The sequence below is a fragment of the Micromys minutus genome (assembly GCF_963924665.1).
Source record: "Micromys minutus genome assembly, chromosome: 5".
In the NCBI taxonomy this organism is placed as follows: Eukaryota; Metazoa; Chordata; class Mammalia; order Rodentia; family Muridae; genus Micromys; species Micromys minutus.
The window spans coordinates 46,140,063-46,162,003 of NC_137974.1; the positions used below are offsets into that span (position 1 = coordinate 46,140,063).

At 47.2% G+C, this 21,941-nt stretch overlaps 2 protein-coding genes across 2 annotated transcripts in view; one reads left to right on the forward strand and one right to left on the reverse strand.

The window, feature by feature from the left end:
- The window catches only part of STK24 (serine/threonine kinase 24), a 93,653-nt gene that overhangs the window by 3,346 nt on the left and 68,366 nt on the right, over positions 1-21,941 (reverse strand). Inside the window, exons 3-10 of the mRNA XM_080916916.1 lie at positions 20,035-20,091; positions 14,005-14,113; positions 13,450-13,607; positions 7,280-7,465; positions 5,230-5,375; positions 4,793-4,916; positions 3,988-4,056; positions 2,578-2,714 (exon numbers count right to left, since the gene is read on the reverse strand). Coding sequence (XP_080773042.1) covers positions 2,578-2,714; positions 3,988-4,056; positions 4,793-4,916; positions 5,230-5,375; positions 7,280-7,465; positions 13,450-13,607; positions 14,005-14,113; positions 20,035-20,091 — 986 coding nt within the window. The remainder of the gene's footprint in view (positions 1-2,577; positions 2,715-3,987; positions 4,057-4,792; positions 4,917-5,229; positions 5,376-7,279; positions 7,466-13,449; positions 13,608-14,004; positions 14,114-20,034; positions 20,092-21,941) is intronic.
- On the forward strand, positions 9,166-10,170 carry LOC308421045 (histone H3.3A-like). Its single transcript, XM_080917336.1, has one exon. It carries the CDS (start codon positions 9,240-9,242, stop codon positions 9,648-9,650), a length of 411 nt encoding a protein of 136 aa, XP_080773462.1. The 5' UTR covers positions 9,166-9,239; the 3' UTR covers positions 9,651-10,170.

Sequence of the window (21,941 nt, forward strand, 5' to 3'; positions counted from 1 at the left end):
GTGTTATATACGGAGTCTGCACTTGTATGTACGGGTGTGCATTCGAGCAATGGGCCAAGGCTGACTCTGGGGGTCTTCTTCTATCAGGCCCCACCACACTTTCTGGGCGGTGTGTCACACTGCACAGGGAGCTTTCCACTCTGGCTAGGCTGGCTGGCCAGCAAGCCTCCAGGACCTACCCCCACCCCTACCGCATGCTGTCATTACAAACACAGCCTTTGTGTGGGTGATGGGACCTACACTCAGGTCTTCCTGCTTGTACAGACCGCACCACACCCTCGGACCTCCAGCCCAGGACCTAGTGGTGACCAAGGACACAGCAAGAGTGCAGGGACACATCCACGCTAGGTTGAGTCCAAGCGCAGCAATTCTTTGGGGAAGCAACATATGGATGCAGCCCAGATGAACACTCTGTGTGTAACATCAGAGGTGATGTCGCGACTACAAGACTGTGTAATTTCTTGGTTTGTTTTAAGTGTACACTGTTTTGCTTCTGACTGCTACATGGTCTGAGCACTGAGCCCAAGGACATATTAAGGAAACTCCCCTCAAGCACCTCCCCCAGAGCTGCTTTTTGATACACTGAACGTACTCAAACGGAACTGTAAGATCCTCTTGGCGGCACACTAGAGCCACGGCATCCTAGGACTCAAATGTCAGGAACTACAAACAACTCGTGTGCTGGGTTGCTTCTGTGAGCGGGTGAGCTGTGCCTCACTCAAGGATCCCAAAGCTAGTTCAGACGAAGACAGATGCTCTGAAAACACTTCAGACAGAAGTGACTTCTGAAGAGACTGTCCACCTAGGAGCAGACTGGGAAGAAGCCTAAGGGGCAGGCAGTGGCTGAGCAATGTCCACAGCTGCTGGAACCCAGGGCAAATGCAAAGGCATAGCCATGTTTACAAAGACCAGGGTCCTGCCACTTAAATCATCTGTTGCCGCAGGAGAACCCATTCAGCACAAAAGAATACCTGAAATCTGGGTGTGAGTTGTTGAGGACTAACACACAACACCTCCCAGGCTTCAAAGGTTTAATACCAAAAAAAAAAAAATGTAAATAAAATACCCTACTGGATAACTGTTTGTAATGATTACAAGTTGAGACAGGGAAAAACTATCAAACTGCGATTAGATTTAATTTTGTGTGCTCCTTTTTATGTTCTTGATACAGTTTCTAGAAAATTTTAAATTCCAAGGCTGGGGGACTTATTAGCTCAATGGTAGAATACTTGCCTATCACGCTCTAGACCAAGAATTAAATCCCAGTACCACAAAAATTCAGACAGGGGCGTGGGGGTAGAGGCAGGGAGGCACTTTCAATGTAAAGATTCAAATACCCAAAATCTTCCCACTTGGGGCCAGCAGGTAAAGGTGTTTGCTGTGTGAACCTGGCAACATAATCCTGATCCCGGAACCCACAGAAAAGGGTGCACCATGGCACATGTACCCTCCCAATAATAATCAATAAAATATTTTTAAAATCTTCACGTGGTTCCTATCACATTTCTACTACAGCCGGCAGATGAGGTGCCTCAGCAGGAGACAGATCCAGAAACAAGAAAAGGATCGACTAGGTATCATACTATCTGTGCCTGAGCTACTGGGGAAATCAAGTCATGCCTAACATCAGGCGACCCAGGACTACATGCAACATTCCTAAAAGGTGACAAAGGCTGAATGCGGTGGACCTGCATCCCAGCTACGCAGAGGCCAAGGCCGATGCCCACACAGCAGGCTTTACTGGGGTTGGAGAGGGCAACAAGCCAGAGGTGTTTGTAGACAGGCCTGATACCCCAAATTAGATTCTTGGATTCAAAAAGGGCAGAAGAGAACCAACTGCTGAGAGCTATCCCCGGACCTCTGACCACAGCGCACACACATCCCAGAAAAAAGTGACACCTTAATATTCCAATCAGGAAAGAGAAGGCAGGATAATATACAGACACCGTTTCTCGGTGTGGGTTTTTTTTTTTTTTTTTTTTTTGGTGGCAAACCTCTTTTTAAATGAAAATCAGATGCTACTGGAGGAAATACAAAGTTATCCCGAGTGAGGGAAATCGGGGGAGCTTTACTGAAATGAGCACACAGGCTGGGTTTTAAGCTGTATTTCCCCTCACTCTGTGATGTGCTGTTGTCTCCTCCAGCCTGGGGCCCAACAAGCAAACCATCTTTATATTTTATCCAAACAGTAATATCTATCCTACATGGAGGCTATGTGGATAAAGCTACCAGGTAGCCACAGGAGCTAGTTAGCTCCCAGAGGTCAGAGCATAAGCTTCTAGGCAGGGCTCTGGGCATGGCACGGAGTCCACTCCACCAAAACCTCTGGCGTCTGAGCACGGACGTGGTGTGACTGAGGCTCTCTCTGTTCATTATGCTGCGGCATAAAGGCATTTTAAGGCATCTTGCCTTTACAGTTCTCTCCTTTGTTACAATTCGGAAAAAGTCTTCTCCCTCAGGGGCTCTGCGGTCAGCCCACCGCCCAAGGGACGACAAGAATGACAGTTCCCAGTACAAGAAGCTGGGCCAGCAGAACCAGACCCCCTCCTGCAACCAGCCCAGCACAGAGCCAGTTACCTCTGCAGCCGCTGCACAAGCTGTGCCACCATGGTGTCCGAGATCCCAGGGCAGGCCTCCTCCGCCAGGTAGATGGCTCCCCGTAGCTCTTCTATTGACCCCAGGTTCCCTCCACATGCCTGGCTCTTCTCTTTCAGCTGGAAACGCACACAAGAGCAGTGTCATGCATGTTCACAGACCTGGGCAGCAACTACTCCAAGAGAAAAACAGGCCCTGCCGACACCACAATGACAAGGGCCCAGGAATGAGCTTTGTGGCTCATGGGTCACTCTAGGTCATCTTCTGTCTCTGTGAACAGTACACACAGGAGTGACTCCTCCAGACCAGAACACAGTAATTGCACACCTTCACACACCAGTCTGATGGACACGCTTTCTCTTTCTCCTGCAGCCTTCTGTTCACCCCTGAAACTGCCATCAGTGCCTACCACATACAACTCTGGTGTCACCCAGCAGTGTGGTTTACCCATGCTTCGCTCCCAAGGGTTATTATAGGCTGGTGTAAACTTCAGGCACTTAGCCTGAAGTTTTTTTGGGTCAAAAATGTCCTCACATAATAAACATGGCAACCCTGAGCCCCGGGACTCCTCAACACCCTCCTCTGCTTTCATGGGTCCTAACAGCTCCTCCCAGGCATTAAGACCAACTTCAGATCTTTTTCCTGAATGTACCCACAAGCGTGGAATATCCCAGAATCCCTTGTTTCCACTTGTTAACAAATGTTCTAGAAAACACTCAGCATTTGGCCTCACAGGGTGTTAACCTAAGAGCAGCAGTTTCCTAATCCTGCCTTTAAGGGACTGGCCAAGGCGCATGCGTAGAGGAAGGGGGGCACAAAAGCAGAGTACTCCCTGACACTTCCAAGCACAGTATTTGGAGACCAATCTGCAATCTTCCATCTGCGTCTGACCTGACCCGCACCTTGGTGTCTCAAAGCAGAAGCAAAGACAAAAGAACCAGGGCCTCCGTTTCGCCAGGACTGCGTTAAATACAGTGAGCGCCACATCCCCTGTGTTTGCTGCGCTCCAGTGGGTATTTAAAAAGAAGGACACCAGGCACCCAACTCTACTTCTCACCCATGATCCCTAACGATGGGGATTTCCCCCCTTGGTGCTCTACAACTTCCAGAATATTATCTCATTTCTAGTGGATTTGGTGTGGCTGCTGAGGGATAAATTCAACAGTTTAAGCCAAGTAATAACATACACAGCCTTCCCTAGTCACCTGCCTAGCTTAGGGAATGAATGCAGGGCCCAGGGCCAGTGGTCACCATGGGCAGAATGTGACATTGGGACTGCCTCTGCAAGCAGTTTTAATGCCCCTAAGCTGTACTGGCAACCATGCAGACACACACCCTGCTCTCCTCTTCTTTCCTTTCTCCCCTCCCAAGAATGGCAGACAGGGACCTTACCTCCGCAAACAGAGGAGAGATGATTGTGGATAAACACTGAGAGAAAGGCCTCTTTGGGATGTCTTTCATCTTGGAGAAGGAAAGAGAAGGAGGCCGTTAGAAGCAGGCAACACTGTGGTCAGGCAAGAATTCTACCAAGGCTGACTGGATTCTCTAGCACCACCCACCCCCAAGGACACAACTTCTGTTCACTCTCTCTGAGGGAGACTCTCTACAAACGGGTCCTGTTCACTTATCTGTGAATCCAATGCAAGATACCAGGAGTGGACTGCGCAGACACATGTGGTCTGCAGGCTTTGCTGAGGAAACCTTAGAAAGCCGAAGCCGGGTATTCCCTGTGGCCGGAGACCCAACTCCCTGAATTAATGAGCTCAGGCCTGAGAACCACACAGATGGGCAGCGACAAACTAACCTTTAAACAGCTCTTTGTGGAAAACCAACCTCATCAGCATCAAGTCTATAGTAAGTACCAAAAGGAACGTACTGGTCTTTAAGGGCCTGGCATTAAAATTCCCTGGTAAAATCAGCGTGTTGAGACTAAACCCAGAGCTACTCAGTGCTACTCAGTTTCCACACATGAACCCCACATCCACATCCAAGTCCACCGTGTGGCTGAGGGTCAGGGGGACCTAGTGTTACACACAAGGTGAAGGTAAACAGTTCAGCACTGAACAGTTGACCCCCAATGAACAGTCCTCAGACGGTAAGACAGACCCCACCTCTAACCTGTCAGTTCCCTATGGGCAAACGCCACCGAGGAGCTGAACAGCTTCCCCAGCGCCACTGGCTGGTGGGCACATGGTACCTTATTCCTTTCCAAATCTGAGGGCTGAAGAGTCCCGTTCTCCAGGTTCTTGGGATCTTTCTCCCGGATTGTGAAGATCCAGTCCCCGGAGTCACTGCCTCCAGACGCCTGGCCATCTGTCTCCCTTGGAACAGAAATCCCACCCAATTCACCAACACAGGCCAGACCAGGGACTGCACTGACCCCCGGCCCCTGGCCCATCCTGACCACTGCCGCTGCTACCTCCCGCACATGGCGAACACACCTCTCCTGCCACTTCACTGCTAGTCTTTCTTGGGCCTCGGTGTCTTCACAGGTTCCTCCTTCTGGCCATGGCTCTAAGTCTATAATCTTTTTTGCTTGTCTTCCCCCAGGCGCCCCCCCCCCCCACAAAAGCCCCTCAAAGATGCGGGGTCCAATACTGCTGCAGGCATGGAGAGCCCAGCAGGGCAGCTTACGCGTCAGAGTCCTCCGAGCTTGAATCCTCATGGCTCTGCTCCGCCTTCCACCTCTTGTACCTGTCGATGAGCTCAGTCAAGTAGGACGTTTTCTTTGCATTGCGGATTATGAATTTGTGCTTCAATAATTCCTTAGCAGTGGGTCTCTGGAAAACACACGTGCCACAGTAATCATGAGAGGAAGTTTCTTCTTCATCCCACTCTATCCCAGGAGAACAGACAAGACTTCTGGGTTAGAATGCCAGACAGCCGCGCCACAGAGCAGCCCCGGGTTCTGCTTCTGAGCAGGATTTCTGGAGAAACAGGCACATGGAAGATGGGACAGTCTCCACCACACACTGAAGCATCCTACCAGAGCAGTTCACCGCAGCAAGAGAACTCCATAAAGAACTTGGTGAGGACTGGGGGAGCTCACCTTGGATTCTCACAAGTGCTGGCTAAGAAAGATTCTTTATGATCTCCTATAGTGTTACTGAGTTCACGGAATCGACTTATCTAAGAAGAGGTTGGAGCAGGAGTCAGTCAGGAGAGACCTGACTGAAGGGTCCATGAAGCTATCCCCACACTGGTGACTGGGACCAACAGCCTGATCCCCACCTGGCACAGCACAACCCCAACCAAAAGGCATACCGAGAGTTTAAGCCAGTGGCTTCCCCATCTACTGGCAGAAAGCTCCCCAAGACACAGAACGGCCCAACCAGGGACAGACAGACAGCAAAAGCACAGAGATGCCAGGCAGTCATACCATAGCGCCGCTTGCTCCAAAGAGTCAAGAACAAGTTTGTCCTAAATCTCTGTGAGCCCGGGTGGCTTCAATGATCCCTGCCCCCAACCACATCTTCTGCCTGCAACACTCCAAACATCCAAGTGTTCTCAGCTTTGCAGCCTTCATGTCTGAAGGTCCAGAGACCAGCCAAGGCAGAAGGACTCATGGTGGGAATAAACCAGCACTGCGCATGCTTAAAGAAGAAGCTGGGCACACATGTGGGTCTCTCTTACACCACACCGTGTGGCACCTTGATATAACGATCAAGCGCCTGAACTGGCACACAAGACCACACCCATCACCTGATGCCTGACCCAGTTACCAAATGCTGACCTGCTGACCTCAACCTGCAGCCCCTGGTGGAGCTGAGACAGTCTTACCTGTCCTTTTCAGTCCCTTCGCTAGAACTGGCTCCTACTGGGAACCATATGAGCTCCCGAGAAATTCACCTTTTCCTGCCATTTTCAGACAAGCTCACAAGGACCCTCCATGAATATTCTTTGGGTTTAATGAGCCTCAGCGCAGCTAAATCTGCTCAAGGAAGCCCAAAACAAATCTAGGGCATGGAAGGCTACACATGTCAAAACACACAGGCTGCCTTCAAAGAAAGCCCCCATTCTCAGAGAAATATGAGGAAAATTCAGAGCAGCTAACACCACCACCAAGTAAACATGGAGAGAAAAAGAGGGGCGGCAGAGCTAATGTGTACCCCATGTCTGTTTCCTAGCACATGACAACTGGAACCTAAATATTTGCTTCCTTTGAGTCTAAATTCTGCTACTACTGAAGTAGCTTTCTAGCTTTACAGCCTGATCTTTCTCTATACATAGTAAAAATTGATGCTCTCATCCCATAATACTAAGTAGAATGTTCTTCATGCTCAGTGAGGTAAGAAATGTTAGAAAATCTAAGACAAAATAATTACATCTTAAATCCCTAAAAGGCAAGAGGACAGCAAGGGTGACAAAAATTGATCGTCTATAATTAAAGGAATGGGGCAGTGGGGGGTGCCCAGTGGAGGCAGAAGCAGGAGGATCTCTGTGAGTTCAAGGCCAGCCTGGTCTGCAGAGAGTTCCGGACAGCCAGGGCTTCAGAGAACCCTGTCTCAAAACAAACAAAAAGAGGGAAGGAAGAAAATATAGAAAGAGAGAAGGGGAAAGGGGGGGGGGATGAATTTATTTGCCAGGATTTAATCAATCAAGGGTTAGCTGGAAACAGTAGCAGGTGAACCCCCAACAGAAGAAATCCAGACCATGCTGAGACTCCAGAAAGGTGCGCACTCACAAAACTCGGCTCCTTATTCAGGCAGGCCTCGACGAATTCCTTCAGGGGTTTGCTGTAGTTCCCTTCCAGCGTGGGAGGGTTGTTCTTTGGGATGAGGAATAACACCTTCATGGGGTGCAGCTCAGAATGTGGTGGCTCTCCCTTGGCCAGTTCTATTGCTGTGATGCCGAGGGACCAGATGTCTGCCTGCAAGGACAAAGCATCTTAAAGACATGGAACACCTTCAGACTATCATAAGGGTGGGGAAAACACATGTGCTTCAGTCTCGGGTTCTGAGAAAGACCATTTTTCTGAACTACAAAACACAACCCCTTGGCATAATTTTAACATAGGAAAGAAGCCAGACAGATTTTAGGTAGCAAATGCTACATTAAAATAAATACAAAATTGCTACAGTAGCGATCTAGACCGACCACTTCTATGGTAGATAGCATGCCTGTGTCAGGTGTACTCATACTCAGTGGAGACTTTGCAGCAGCAGTAGCAGCACAGGAGCCGGAGAAATGCCCCACCTTTAGCAGCACCTGGTGCCACACACTGCTGTTCAGACCTAGTGGGCTCCCTGGTCTCAAACATCAGCTCTATAATCAGCATCTTACAACACTAGACAAACAGCTTTCTCTCAACCCTGTCCCCTTGATTTCCACAAGGGAGGTAGTTACAAGGGTTATGAAAGGACTATATTATCCCTGTACCCAGAACTTAACTCATTTTTGTTTTGTTTGAACGCATTTACAGTGCTGGGCACTGAATCTAGGGGCTCACACTAGGCAAATGTTCTCTATCAGTGCTACAGAATGTCTATTATAAAAGTGGTCAAACACAGACACGCTCTCTTGCTCTTCCCTTTTTGCTCTTTCCCCATCCCACCCCCCATGTGCTCATGGCCTACCTCTACTCTCTCTCCTACCTTCTTAACTCCTCATGACCTGAATAAACTCTATTCTATACTTAAAACACACACACACACACACACACACACACACAGATGCAGAAAACACTAATATAATCATACATACAGCACACAATGGTAACCATTACTGTCACTTCCATACAGACTTTCTTAAGTATAGTGACCTGCAATCCCAGCACTCAGGAGACAGGCAGGAGGATTGCCACAAGCTACAAACACAGCAAAATACCATAGCTATATAGTAGGATCTTGTATCAAAGAAAGAAAGAGACAGACAGAAGCTATACTGATGCTTCCCCCCCACCCCTGTACATCGATATGCCAGCCAGCCAGGGCTTGCCCACATCCTGGCACTGGTAGAAGAGATGAGGCTACAGAACGCGGAGCTTTCCCAGGCCATGTGTACAGTGCTCTCTTGTGCCCATGTTCCAGGCATCACTGCTACCAGAATGAGCAAGAGGGAAAAAAAAGGGAGGAGCTTCTAACTTCCAGTGAGTTTATCAAGGAGTATCTGTAATTCGTAATATCAAGTAATAACTGAGCTTTCCAACTGCTTGGAAACCATAAAGCTTTCCATAGCTGCTTTATCTGAATTAGGATCCAAAGTCCACACGTCCCAAATGATGACTAAGCTGCCCAAGGTCCTTTAATCGATAGCAGTCTCTGTTGCCAATTTCTCCAGTACCTTTAAGGATGAGGTCTCAAGTCCTTATACTGCGTGTCATTCCCCTTTGTCCTGGTTGGATTTCTATCGACTTGACAAGCTGGAAGGAGAACCTCAGCGGAGGACACGCCCCATCGCACTGACCTATGGGCAAGTCTGAGGCATCTTTTATTTCCTGATTAATAATTGATGTGGAAGGGCCCAGACCATTATAGGTAGAGCCATCACCCCTGCATAGGTGGCCCTGGTGTTTAAGAAAGCAAACTAAGAATTGTGTTCGCAGCCTTCGCCGCGCGGCCATCACTCTCTAACGCCAGCGCCGCCTCTCCCTTGCTGAGCTCCAGTCGAAGGAGAAGGGGGGTAAGTAAGGAGGTGCCCATACCATGGCTCGTACAAAGCAGACTGCCCGCAAATCCACCGGTGGTAAAGCACCCAGGAAACAACTGGCTACAAAAGCCGCTCGCAAGAGTGCGCCCTCTACTGGAGGGGTGAAGAAACCTCATGGTTACAGGCCTGGCACTGTGGCACTCCGTGAAATCAGACGCTATCAGAAGTCCACTGAACTTCTGATTCACAAGCTCCCCTTTCAGCGTCTGGTGCGAGAAATTGCTCAGGACTTCAAAACAGATCTGCGCTTCCAAAGGGCAGCTATTGGTGCTTTGCAGGAGGCAAGTGAGGCCTATCTGGTTGGCCTTTTTGAAGATACCAACCTGTGTGCTATCCATGCCAAACGTGTAACAATTATGCCAAAAGATATCAAGCTAGCACGCCGCATACGCGGGGAACGCGCTTAAGAGTCCACTATGAGGGGAAACATTTCATTCTCAAGAATTTTTTTTCCTCTTCCTGTTATCAGTAGTTCTGAATGTTAGATATTTTTTCCATGGGGTCAAAGGTGCCTAAGTATATGATTGCGAGTGGAAACATAGGGGACAGAATCAGGTATTGGCAGTTTCTCCACGTTCATTTGTGTGTGAATTTTTAATATAAATGCAAGATGTAAAGCATTAATGCAAGCAAAATGTTTCAGTGAACACATTTCAACAGTTCAACTTTATAACAATTATAAATAAACCTGTTAAATTTTCTGGACAACGCCAGTATTTGGATTTTTTTAAAATAAGTGAATTTCTTATTGACGGCAACTAAATGGTGTTTGTAGCATTTTTATCATCCGGTAGATTCCATCCATCCACTATACTTTTCTAACTGAGTTGTCCTACATGCAAGTACATGTTTTTAATGTTGTCTGTCTTCTGTGCTGTTCCTGTAAGTTTGCTATTAAAATACATTAAACTATAAAAAAAAAAGAAAGAAAGAAAGAAAGCAAGCAAAGTAAGCCAGCCAGAAGAACTAGACCGAAAGCTGTATCCTTCTGTGGGCTCTGCTGCAGTGCTATTTCCAGGTTCCTAGACAGACTTCACGAGGGACTGTTCATTTAAGGTGAATGTAACCCTGTTCTCCCCAAGATGCCTGTGATCACTGAAGTTACCACAGCACTAAAGCCCTGACTAAACACCTCTGACATTTGATGTGTTTCTCTCAGTGAGTTCCTAGCCTAAGGTCCTACAGATTCAAGTGTCTGTCACCTCCGTGCATGGTGCGTTCCTTAAATGCGCACTGTATGAAAGGAACCCAAGTCTTGGGGCAACTTCACAGCAATCGGAGCTGTCAGGAGCTCAAACCCAGTGAAACAGGACAAAACAGGCTGGCAAAGAGGACGTGAGGACTGGGTGGAGAATAGCACCTGCTCCTGTTACTGCACCATGAACCCATCACCAGTCCAGGCCTTACTGCACGAGAGAGGCGTATGCATGGGACCATGGGACCTTGACAAGTTCCGGCCTTTAACCACCTGGAGTGCCATTCTCCTGCAACCTTGTGAGCACCAGAAATCCCTACCACAGTGCCTCCAGTCAGTGCCATGAAGGTGGCAAGAGAGAGCCACAGGAAAGAGAGGTGCAGTAACACTGAGGCAGGCCTGACTCTCACGTGCTCCCTCCGCAGCCCTTGTGACTACCGTACCTACTCCCATGCTCTCAGAAACAGCACGTCCCACCACACCCCCACAGGACCTCTGGCAATGGCTCTCCATCCAGATCTCTAGGCTGCACAAGCCCCGCTGCAAGGCCTGGCAGTGACGGTCTCTGCTTTAGGTTAGCTGTGTACTGACTGCACCTAGAGGATTCAAGCCTGCTAGGAACTGGTACTGTCGAGCAACTTGAGATCCCTCTTTGGAACATCCTAAACCCAACCAGGAATGGTGGCAGACCACTGTAAGCCCAGCTATGGAGGTTGGTTGGCCAGAGGAACTGAAAGTTTGAGACCAGACTGGGCTCTATAATGGAACCAGTCAAAACCAAACCACAAAATATTCAAACCCACCCAGGTGAGAAGTGTGCGGTAGTGAATTCCTTAGTGCCCGGCATTCCCACTCCCCGCTAGTTCTAGCTTGGCTGAGCTGCCTCCCCCCCACCCCCAGGACTTGTACAAGGACCTGTGCAGTCTTCTGTCTGCATCTGATGTCCACTGACAAACTTAGACATGGGGCTGGCATATCCAGGACACGTAACCATGGAAAAACTCAACATATGTTTAAACACAAAGTACCCAACAAATGGAGACCAGGAAGACAGAGGACGCCTCTCCAAACAGCACAGATACCAAAGCCTAGCACATATACCTGCTTGTCTATGACTACACTTAGAAAATGTGGCACCTGAGGGTTTGGGTGAGTCAGGCAAGGGGGGTGGGGGTGGGGGGGGGAATCCAGTCTGTCTTAAAACAACAAAAGCTGAACTACACCAAGGATCCTCCTCAGAGAGGTATCTGGTATAGCAGAGAAATCAGAAAAGCTCGCAGGAAACAAGAAAGCTAGTGACTCTGGGTATAACAAAAATGGGCAGCCTGAGTCCCAAGTCATAAGGACCATGGCTGACAAGGCAATTTACTACAACAATTGAAAGAGAATGACCAGGACAGCATAAGGACCTAGACCTTAGTCTCTCTTTTACCAAAACCCAGACACAAATACAGACAGCAATTAGTGGACAACACGCCCAACTTCCTACATGACAGAACCCAGAAAAGGGGCCAAGAGAAGACGGGGCTTCAGGCAAGAAGTAGCCGTGGAGGTGATCCATTTTCCAGAAGACAAGGAACCAACAAGCAACAAATGCAGAGAACAGATCTGACTATTCTGAAGTACTCTTGCTGTGTGCTGGATGACAGGGCCAGAGTTCCTACCTGAGCTTCCACACCACTAGTTACTCTGTGGTTTCACCAAGCCAGCCAGAGCCAGGGATACCCGTACCCTCACCCACAGAGACACTCCACAATGGCATATACCTTACAACACTACCCAAGGTTCCAAAGAGAAGTTACCCTATGTTTCACAGACCATTTAATGAGGCCAGAAATCTGCTATACTCGGGAGGTTCCAAGAAGGTGCGGAAAGGCAAGAGAGAGACACAAGCCAGGCATGCTAACACATGTCTGTAATCCTAATACTTGAAGGGTGAGATCACCAGTGTGTTGGACTGTCAGACTTCAGCGACAGAGCAAAGCTGATCTGAGGTTTGTTTTGTTTTGAGGGGCTGGAGAGACAGCCCAGCGCTTAAGAGCACACACTGCTCCCACTGAGAATCCGAGTTTGATCCCAGCACCATGTCAGGTAGCTCACAAGTGCCTACCACCATCTCCAGGAATCTGTGGCTTCCAGGGCCTTCATACGCACAATTCACACAGACACGTAACTTGGATGGATGAATGGATGGATGGATGGATGGATGGATGGATGGATGGATGGATGGATGGTTGGATGGATGGTTGGATGGATGGATGATGGTTGGATGGATGGATGGATGGATGGATGGTTGGATGGGGGATGGACCAACCAACAAACGAATGAACAAATAAATGGATAATAAGTACATGGCAAGAAGAAAAGAAAAACCAGTGTTCAACCCATGAACACTGAGTTGAGCATTTTTCACTTTGAAAGTTTGGTGCTCGGTAAACCCAATTCTCTGCAGTGGCCATATTTATTGTGTGTGGGCTTCTGACAGATGGGCCATTTTTAGTCTACACGACAAGGTTTTAGAAAACTAAAGGACAAAAGCAAAAAGTGAAAGCATTGGGAACAGAAGCCGACAAGGAACCAGAGCCAGACAGAGGGTGACTGCCTTACGCTGACAGGAGTCTCTGTGTAACAAAAGGGAACAATAGTTGTAGTCACTGAGGAACCATGCCTGCCCACTCCGCTATGGGATTTTCCTGACTCTCATTTCTCTGGATGTCCTACCTAAAACAGGCAGAACTCTGTCCCAGCCCTGCCCCTCATCAGCTATGTCTGTCCTCACACCTGCTCCTTCCTGGTCCCCACCATATCAGACACAAAACTAAGGTAAAAGACAGCCACTAAGACCAGATGAACAAGGAAGCCAAATGGTGCAGCAGGAGATAGAGCTGGCATCATTAACCATGGCCACAGAATCGCCACAGCCTACCTCGGGTATAGACTGAATACTGCATGATCAAAAACAAAAGGACCAAGCATCTGGACGTGGCCCAGGCCCACAGCACTGCTCTCACCTTTGAGTCGTAGGCTGACTGCTTAATGACCTCAGGCGCCATCCAGAACGGAGTACCCACAAAGGTGTTCCTTTTTATCTGGGTATCTGTCAGCTGACCAGCCACTCCAAAGTCAGCCAGCTTCACCTCTCCATGTTCAGAGAGCAGAACATTGGCCGCTGCAAGACAAGACAGGCAGAGGCCTTATGTACTGTCACTCCAAGGTCACCCTGGAAGGTGAAGCATGCTCTCCGCACAGGGCATGAGGACGCCTAAGAGCAAGGTGCCCTGGGAACAGCCCAGTCTGACCCCTGCCAGGCAACGTGCGCAGGAGAGCTGCTAAGGGGCACAGAAGTGTAGTGGGCTCTGCCATATCAGGTGTTTCAAAGAGATAAAAACAAGCATAGCTCCCAACTGGGCAGTGGTGGCTCACACCTTTAATTGCAGCACTTGGGAGGCAGGGACAGGGGCATCTCTGTGTCTGGGGCCAACCTGGTCTACATAGTGAGTTCCAGGATGGCCAGAGCTACACAGAGAAATCCTGTCTCCAAAAAAAAAAAAAAGACCAGCCCTTACCTTTAATATCTCTGTGGATTTTCTTCTCTGAGTGTAGATAGTCAAGTCCTTTCAGAATTTCTCGTAATATGGTTGCAATCTGAATTTCATCTAGAGGGCCAGGCTCTAACTAACAAGAAAAAAAAAAAAAAAAAGATCATTAGTCACTTAGCAGCTACCTTAACAGAGTTTAAGAAACAAAATCTACTCTAATAGATAGGGCCATGCATCAAGATACACACATACCTTTAATTCCCGAGCTAGGAACAATGTCGGGAGAGATGCTCTACTCCTAAGACTTTGTATAACACGCACATAAAACACATATTAGCCCTAATTTCGGGAGTAATTGCTTTTCTTCTGAGAAACTCAAAGGAGCTGCCTCTCGACTCCCTAATACCAATTCTCATAAGAGGCTGCAAGAACATACATGCTGCATGTATGCAGTCCACAGAGCTCTACTCCTATCATGTGGTACAGTTACGTGTGTGTCCCCCCCCCCACACACTCTCTCTCAGTTGTGCAGTCTTTCACTGAACCCCCAAGTGAGACTTGCCAGCAGTCTTGATGCCTAACAGCAGCTCTTACAGAGTAAGTGCAGTCAGGTGAACTAAGACATTCGGAAGAGACAACGGAAACCTTTTCATCCCAAGCTCACACACCTTAGCCAAAGGTAAGACACGGACTTGCTTTTCAAAAGAAAACTGTGTTGCCAGGTGTTCTGGCTCACGTCTGAAATCCTACCCAGGACTCAAAAAGGCAGCCTAATAGCAGGGTTGCCTCAAGTTCCAGGCCGGTTTGGGCTGCATCCAAAGACTGCCTCAAAAAAACACGAGCCCCAGAGATAGCTCAACAGTTAAAACCATTCATTGCTCTTGGGGAGGAGGCAGGATTCAATTCCTAGCATCCACATGATGGTTTATAATCATCCATAACTCCAGGTCAGGGGGTTGTAAAACCACTGACTTCCACAGGCATGTAATGGTACTGGTGCATATATGCAGACACAGATGCAAACGTGTTATATATATATATTATATATAGTACTTACATGCAGGCAAAGCATTGCTCATACATAGAAAATCATAAAAGAAAATAAAAAACAAAACCAACTAATGCATCCTGTTCCCTAAGGAAATGAAAGCTGGTGTCACGGTTGTGCCAATGGTGTGTGACAATCCCAGAGTACGTGTGGGGCATAGAGTGACAACTGGGGCCTTTGCTCATTCTGATGGACATTCTTGTTATCATCTTGCCTACATCCAAAATTATTTCAACCAAAACTCAAAAACGGTTGGGTTTACTCGAGGGATCCTTGGTTAATTCAATCATTTGAAATGGGAAGATTCACCTTTAATCCAGATCTTCCAGGTTGGAAGATCATCCTCTAATCTGGGCCTCGCCTTCTGCAGGCAGACTACATAAAGGACATGGAAAAGAAGGCTGGCTCCCGTTCCCTGCTTACTCTCATTGGCAAGTCCGTTCCTACTTCTTCACTGCTATACATGCTGAAGGCCACTTCATGGCCTGAACCCCACTGTATTCTGGAATATTCTGTTCATAGGCAGCCATTGGATTAGGTGGACCACAGTCTGCAAATCATTTTAATAAATCTAGCATATATAATAAATCATATATATACACATTCACACACACCCCAACACACATATACATATATGCAGATATAGAGAGGGGAGAAGAAAATGAAAGATTCATCCTATAAATTCTGTTACTCTAGAGAACCCTGACTAATACAATCACCTGTAATAATGGCCCAACTTATGCCTGGTGTGGTTTTCTGGTCCATCTCAGAGGCCTACCCTGGTATTAGGCAAGGATGCCCAGCATAGCCTTTCTCCTGGCTGCCCCCATAACATTTAAGCCTCTCTGGCTTTCTTCATTTAGAACAGAGCAAAAAAAAAAAAAAAAAAAAAAAAGACAACTTTAGATTATCCTTCATATGATTATACATGCAGAGAAAAATCAAACTGCTTGTATCCGCTAGCCTGCCAAAATTATTGTCAACTCGAACCAAGATGAGGCCCGAATGGTACTCCATATTTCAGACCACAGAGTGGAACGCGCTGATGAACAACGCGCCTTCTCTCTTCACGCCTATCAGTGTTCACAGGATTTACCAGTTTTAATTTTCAGAAAGAAGAAAATGCATTGCTCTTGAGAGAAAGACAGACAGAAATGGCTCCACACTCCTGTTTTCAACAACAGAATGAGGACCGGGGCTGCAGTAAGACTTCACCCAGCGTAAGGCCAGCAACATGTGGCCGTGCTGGGCCTTAGCTACCTGCTTCTGACCCCATGCCTACTGCTCACTTCATGCTTCCCTTCCATGGCTGACTCCTGCTGCAATGGAACCATAAAGCCAAAGTAACTCTTCTCAAAGTTGTTTTTGATGGGGGTGCTTTATCACATCAGCAGCAAAGTAACTGGAACAGTGAAAATGAACTCTATCTCATCTGTACGTAATGTCTTGTTCCTTACACATGCACACACACACACACACAGCCTCCACTCTGCCTCCGCCAGACAGACTATCATCATCAGGGTACACAGCACAGTTACCCAACTATAGACCATCTTCTTGGGTCCCATGTCATGTGGCCCGATAAGTTCACTCTAACCACGAACTGTGGGCAGATGTGGCACATGTCCACTCGTAATCTTACCTTGAACAAGACCATGAAAAACCCTAAATGATCATCCATGTGGGAGGAAAATCTGCTTCCATCTTGTGAGGGCTGTTGTTCTGGAGTGACAACAGCAGCTCACCCTAGATATTCCCCCAAATGCCATCCTGATTTTTCTAAATTATGTTGTATGTTCACTTTTAAGTTGGTCGAACATCTCTGCCTGATATAAGTAAGCCATTTTACACGAAGTTCCTTCATAACCAGATCTCAAGGCTGGTGGGCCCTCAGGTTCTCTGGCAGACAACTGCCTGGTATTATAACCAGCTAAAACCTCTTCCTCCTCTCATGGCCCCTCAATGTTCTTCATCCAGCTCGCCACACCCCCACCCCTGCATCCATCTTCACTCCACAACAGCAGGGCACCGTGCCCTGTGAGCTGATTCTACCCTGCAGAGTTAACAAGCCCTGGGCTACAGAGCACAAGCGTGCTCTCCTAATGGTACCCTGGAGGCAACAGTCTGGTCAGAGATGACAGACAGCAGATCTCAGAGTGCAGGTCAAAGCACTTAGGAGTGAGCAAGGGGCCCTACAAATATTTTAATTATTGCTTAAATCTTAAGTAAGCAGATCAACAACAGATCGGGCACATTCAAAAATCAAATATATGCCTGTTCTATACTCATTGCTCTTAATGTCTGAGCTGTCTTGTCCGTCCGTCCTTCATGCTGGATCCAGAACATGGTGGGGGTAGTTTTCTTCTTTTCTTTCTTTAGCATAGCTGGACACGGCAGCTTTAGGACAGTCACCTGTTCCTGTACAGGCCTTCAGAGAGCTCCACATCAATTAGAGTGACAATACATAAAGCCAGTTTAAACTTTTCAAAGAAATAGCCCTCAACTTTATTCATGAAGCATTCATTTAAATGTATAACGAGATCCCATCAGAAATAACCCTGATTCTTTTCAATATTCAAAACATAATTGCCATACCCCATTACTAAAGTTTATCCCCCCTGCTGTGAGGGTTTGGGGGCAAAAAAGGCAGAATGTGATAAAGATGGGGAAAGAGACGATCAAGTGGGAGGCAGAAGAGCAGCTCCCACAGGCCCCAGGACGAGAAGGTCCATAAAACCAGTCCCACTCAGCAGTCGTGCCCTTTCAACACCCAATCTCATGGAAAGACAGACGGATCCCAAAAAGAATGCCATTTCTTTTCATTGAAAATGTTTACGTGGATGGTGGGGTCAAGGGACTCTCAAACCACATACAAAAAAAAAAAAAAACAGCAGCTACCTCTTTCTGCATTTTCTTCCAACTGTGATTTCTAAAACTGTACAGACATCAACTCAAGTAAATTTGATTGTCTGTAGTCCTGTGAGTGAGCACACTTAAGCATTTAGAGACACAGAACTGTTGCTCTGAAGGGCTGTCTGTCAGACGGACAGAGTCCTGGCAAACAACCTAAATTCACGGTGGATAATAGTCAATCTAATTGCACAAAAGGAAGCAATTTTCTACATTCCTGCATTGCCCCCAAGAGTAAAAAAGTGAAGAGTTTCTTTGTGCAGTGTGGTGGATATTTATAGAAAGGACCATAAAATACATTCAGCTTTTTTTCTCATTTAATATCACAGCTTGGCTTTATACCACATTAACTTGTTCTTGAAATTTTCGCTTTGAATAGTATTTTAAAGAATCCTTATGGTTTGTAACACTGCAATTTCCTCAATTAGTGTATTAGCTTTTTGGGGAGACACATCATTTTAAAGTTTATCCTCTAAGGAAACTACATGGTGCTGCTCTCAAAGGGGGTGGGAAAAAAATCTCCTTCCATGGAAAACTTCCAAGAGGCCTCCTGCAGCTCTCATTTATCATCATCTTATCAAGAAAGACACACCTTTAATAGCCAAAATGAAGCGCTCAGCCTATCTGGGGATCACCCCTCACAAAACTACCCAGTATAGAGTTCAGGTGTGCAATTACATTAATGTTAATTAAGATGTGCATGTAGGTGTGTGAGATGCCTGTGTGAGCTTTGTGAGTGCTGGTCTGAGGAATATGCTTGGAGTCTCAAGCCCTTTCTCTAACATATTTTTGGATACCAGGTCTCTCATTGATTTGGCTGACAAGTGAGCCAAGGCTCTTCCTGTCTGTGCCTTTCTGCCCAGGATACACACAGGCATCTCTAGTGCCGGAGTGATCGAGCCTTGAACTAGGAACCTCACACTAGCAACAAGCACTTAATCAATGTCGCATCCCTTCAGGACCCACATTGCTTTTAATGCATAGACACAATGGACACAGAGGATGTGTAACAACAATGTTTCTAATGCATGAATACAATGGCCATAGAAACAAGTTCCTAGGCAACAGTGTTTCTAATGCATGGACACATAAGACAAGTGCAGCAACAATGTTTCAAACACATGGACATAATGAAAACAGAAGATAAGTATAGCAACTGTGTTCCAATGCATGGACATAATGGAAACAGTGTTTCAGGACTACAGAAGACACATTTCTATGAGTACCCCCACAAAGCCCAAAGTGCACATCTTCCTAACTTCTACCTCCAAGTCTGTGAGCTGACCAGCCTACAGGGCAAGTCTAGAGAGGAGGCAACACTGAGTCAGGCCAGCTCTGTTCTGATGCATCACGTACACTGGCAAGAGCACAGATGGCCATGTATGTTACATCTTGACCGATGACCACTTTTCCAACATCTAAAGCCATGCCTTAATAATCGCACAGTATCTGACTCTGGGGATGAAAATGCCATGAGCATATGGGAAGAGCTGTTACAGCCTGAAATGCAAAACCATGGTGACAGGACCAGAGAGATGGTTAAACAATTGAGAGCGCTTGCTGCTCTCCTAGAAGACTCAGGTCCCCTCTCTAGCACCTACAGAGACTCACAACAGCCTGTGACTCCAGTTCCAAGGAACCCAAAGCCCTCTTCTGAACTCTGCAGGCACCTGGCATTAAAGTGGTATACAAACATACATGCAGGTACACAGACACACACACACACACACACACACACAGACACACGACATTAAAGATAAAGGGGAAAAACATGGTTATTACAGAACAAAAGCTACTCTACCAGAAGTTAGTAAATTTGGCCTGAAAAATACACTAGCCAAGTGGTCTTTGATAAAATAATTCCAGGCAAATGCCTTCATAGTTGCCATAGATTGGACCATTGGTTTATAATAAAATGACCCCCTCTTCTGGTGGCCTCAAAAGCAGGCCTTCAACTTTAAGTTCTGTATAAGAAACAAAAATAGGTTAAGGATAGTTTTATGCTTCCTTAAGGAAAAAGTCAAATGGACAGAGCATTCATGTCCAAACCAGCATTAAGAACCAGCTGAGGCATGTCACACAGCCATGGTGGTACTTACCAGATCCAGGGCAGAGCCTCCACCAAGATACTCCATGATTATCCACAATTTAGTATCCTGCAGAAGCAGAAACAAGAGGGAGTTAGTTTTAAAGCAAAACTAAAGACATGATTTGTTAAGTGGAAAGAATATTTTGTTACCATTTTAGACTCACACATTTTATAAACACCAACCAAAGCACATGGTATAAACAACTGCACAAAAACCACCACACACACCACCCTCCTGCAGTATCTTGAAGGTGGGTCTGGAATGGGAGCCCTGTTAGAGAACAAGACTGAAGGTATTTCCATCTTGAAACCCCTTCACTGGGTGTCTTTCACACACAGTCCAAGCTTGAAACCCTGGAGATAAGCCAAGATCTGTGAACAGCACACAGACAAGAACAGGACACTTTCACCCATCATCATCATCACCACCACCACCACCCTCCTTCTCCAACCCTGACAACTCAGAGCAGCCCAGCTTCCCCAGAACCTAAGGCAGCATCCAGGGTTTCTGACAACCACATAAGTCACCAAACGCTCTCTCCAACCTCCCTTTACCAGGTGTTATTACTGTGTCCTCTTCCAGGGCCTCTCTCAAAGCTACTTAGCCCTCACACCTCTAGGAGCTCTCTGCAAGGAACATGTATAGCTGCAGGTTTGAGGGCCAAGTGGGTTCTGGAATCAATGCCCCAAGGGTCCCAAAAGTCCTCATAGCCTATGTCATTAAGGGAGCTTTTGTACTTACTGGGGTTGGGATGAAGATAGACACACAAAAGTTCCCTTTCTGGGTTCCTGCCCCTCTGGGATAGCACTGCACCTTGGTTCTCAGAATACTGCCTACCCGCCATGTGGCTCCTGCCACAGCAATTGAGCCTTTGTTGTTCAAGGTGTAGAGATTCACCAGTACTCTCTCTCTCCTTGATTTGAACCAACCACCTGTCTGGCATTCATTTCAGATCCAGTGATGGCAATCCTCACTAACAACAGAGAGGAAGCATGTCAGCCATACGCTAATGTCAGGGAGGTACTAATGCACAAGCAAGGTCAGCTATTGGTCCTTAATCGAAGGCAAATTCCACCATCAGAGGTTAATCTTAGATAGTCCTAGTGAAGTCGTTCAATGCTCTAAGAATACTTTCTCAAGCTTCTTAAGGGGCAGGCCTATTAAGATATGAAGGCCAAGTCCAAGTTGGGGAGAGGCACAGGGCTTTGGCAAGGCATCTGGATCTACACAAACATGGTGTTTATTCACTGCCAGGGCTACTGGAAAAGGGCAGGCTTGAACTTCCAGAAACTTCACTAGAAGGGAAGGTAAAAAACAAAGTATGATGACATACGTGTGTGAAAATGGCACACTTTAGCATATTTAGTATACTTTGTGTAAACTACAGGAGGAGGGGAAGGAGGACAAGGAGAGAGGAGGAGGCAGCAGTATCCTGAGCACAAAAGCCCTGTGTGAGCCCAACCTTTGGGAGCCGAAGGCAGTAAGTTCAAGGCCAGTCTTGGCTACGTAGTAAATTCCAGTTGGGTGGCGGTTTCCGCAACTGGCCGGTGGTGAAGGCTGCTTCGACTCCTCCTAGGTACCCTAGAGCTGATAGCTAGAAACAGCCTTGCAAGGAAAGTCACTTTCTGGGCAACAGGAGCCACTCGAAACTATTTCCCTAAATGGTACCAGGACTTTAACTTTTGTACTCCCTCACAACCCCTGTTCTGGCTTGTCTGAGATCCCATCTCTTGTATTTTCCAGGTTTTAGGTCTGTCAACAGCAAAATAAGCTCCAGACAGCCTTGTATCCACCCCTACCCCCTGTGCAGTGCCTCTCAGAAGCAGCCTTTCTGCTCAGGTTACCTCACTGCTTCCTGGACAGCAAACCCTAAGTGACCACACCCTGGCCCTCAGACTTCTCCAGGTTTGGCCTCC

Coding starts and splice junctions, on each gene's coding strand:
- LOC308421045 (XM_080917336.1), top strand. CDS start 9,240: ATGGCTCGTACAAAGCAGACTGCCCGCAAATCCACCGGTGGTAAAGCA.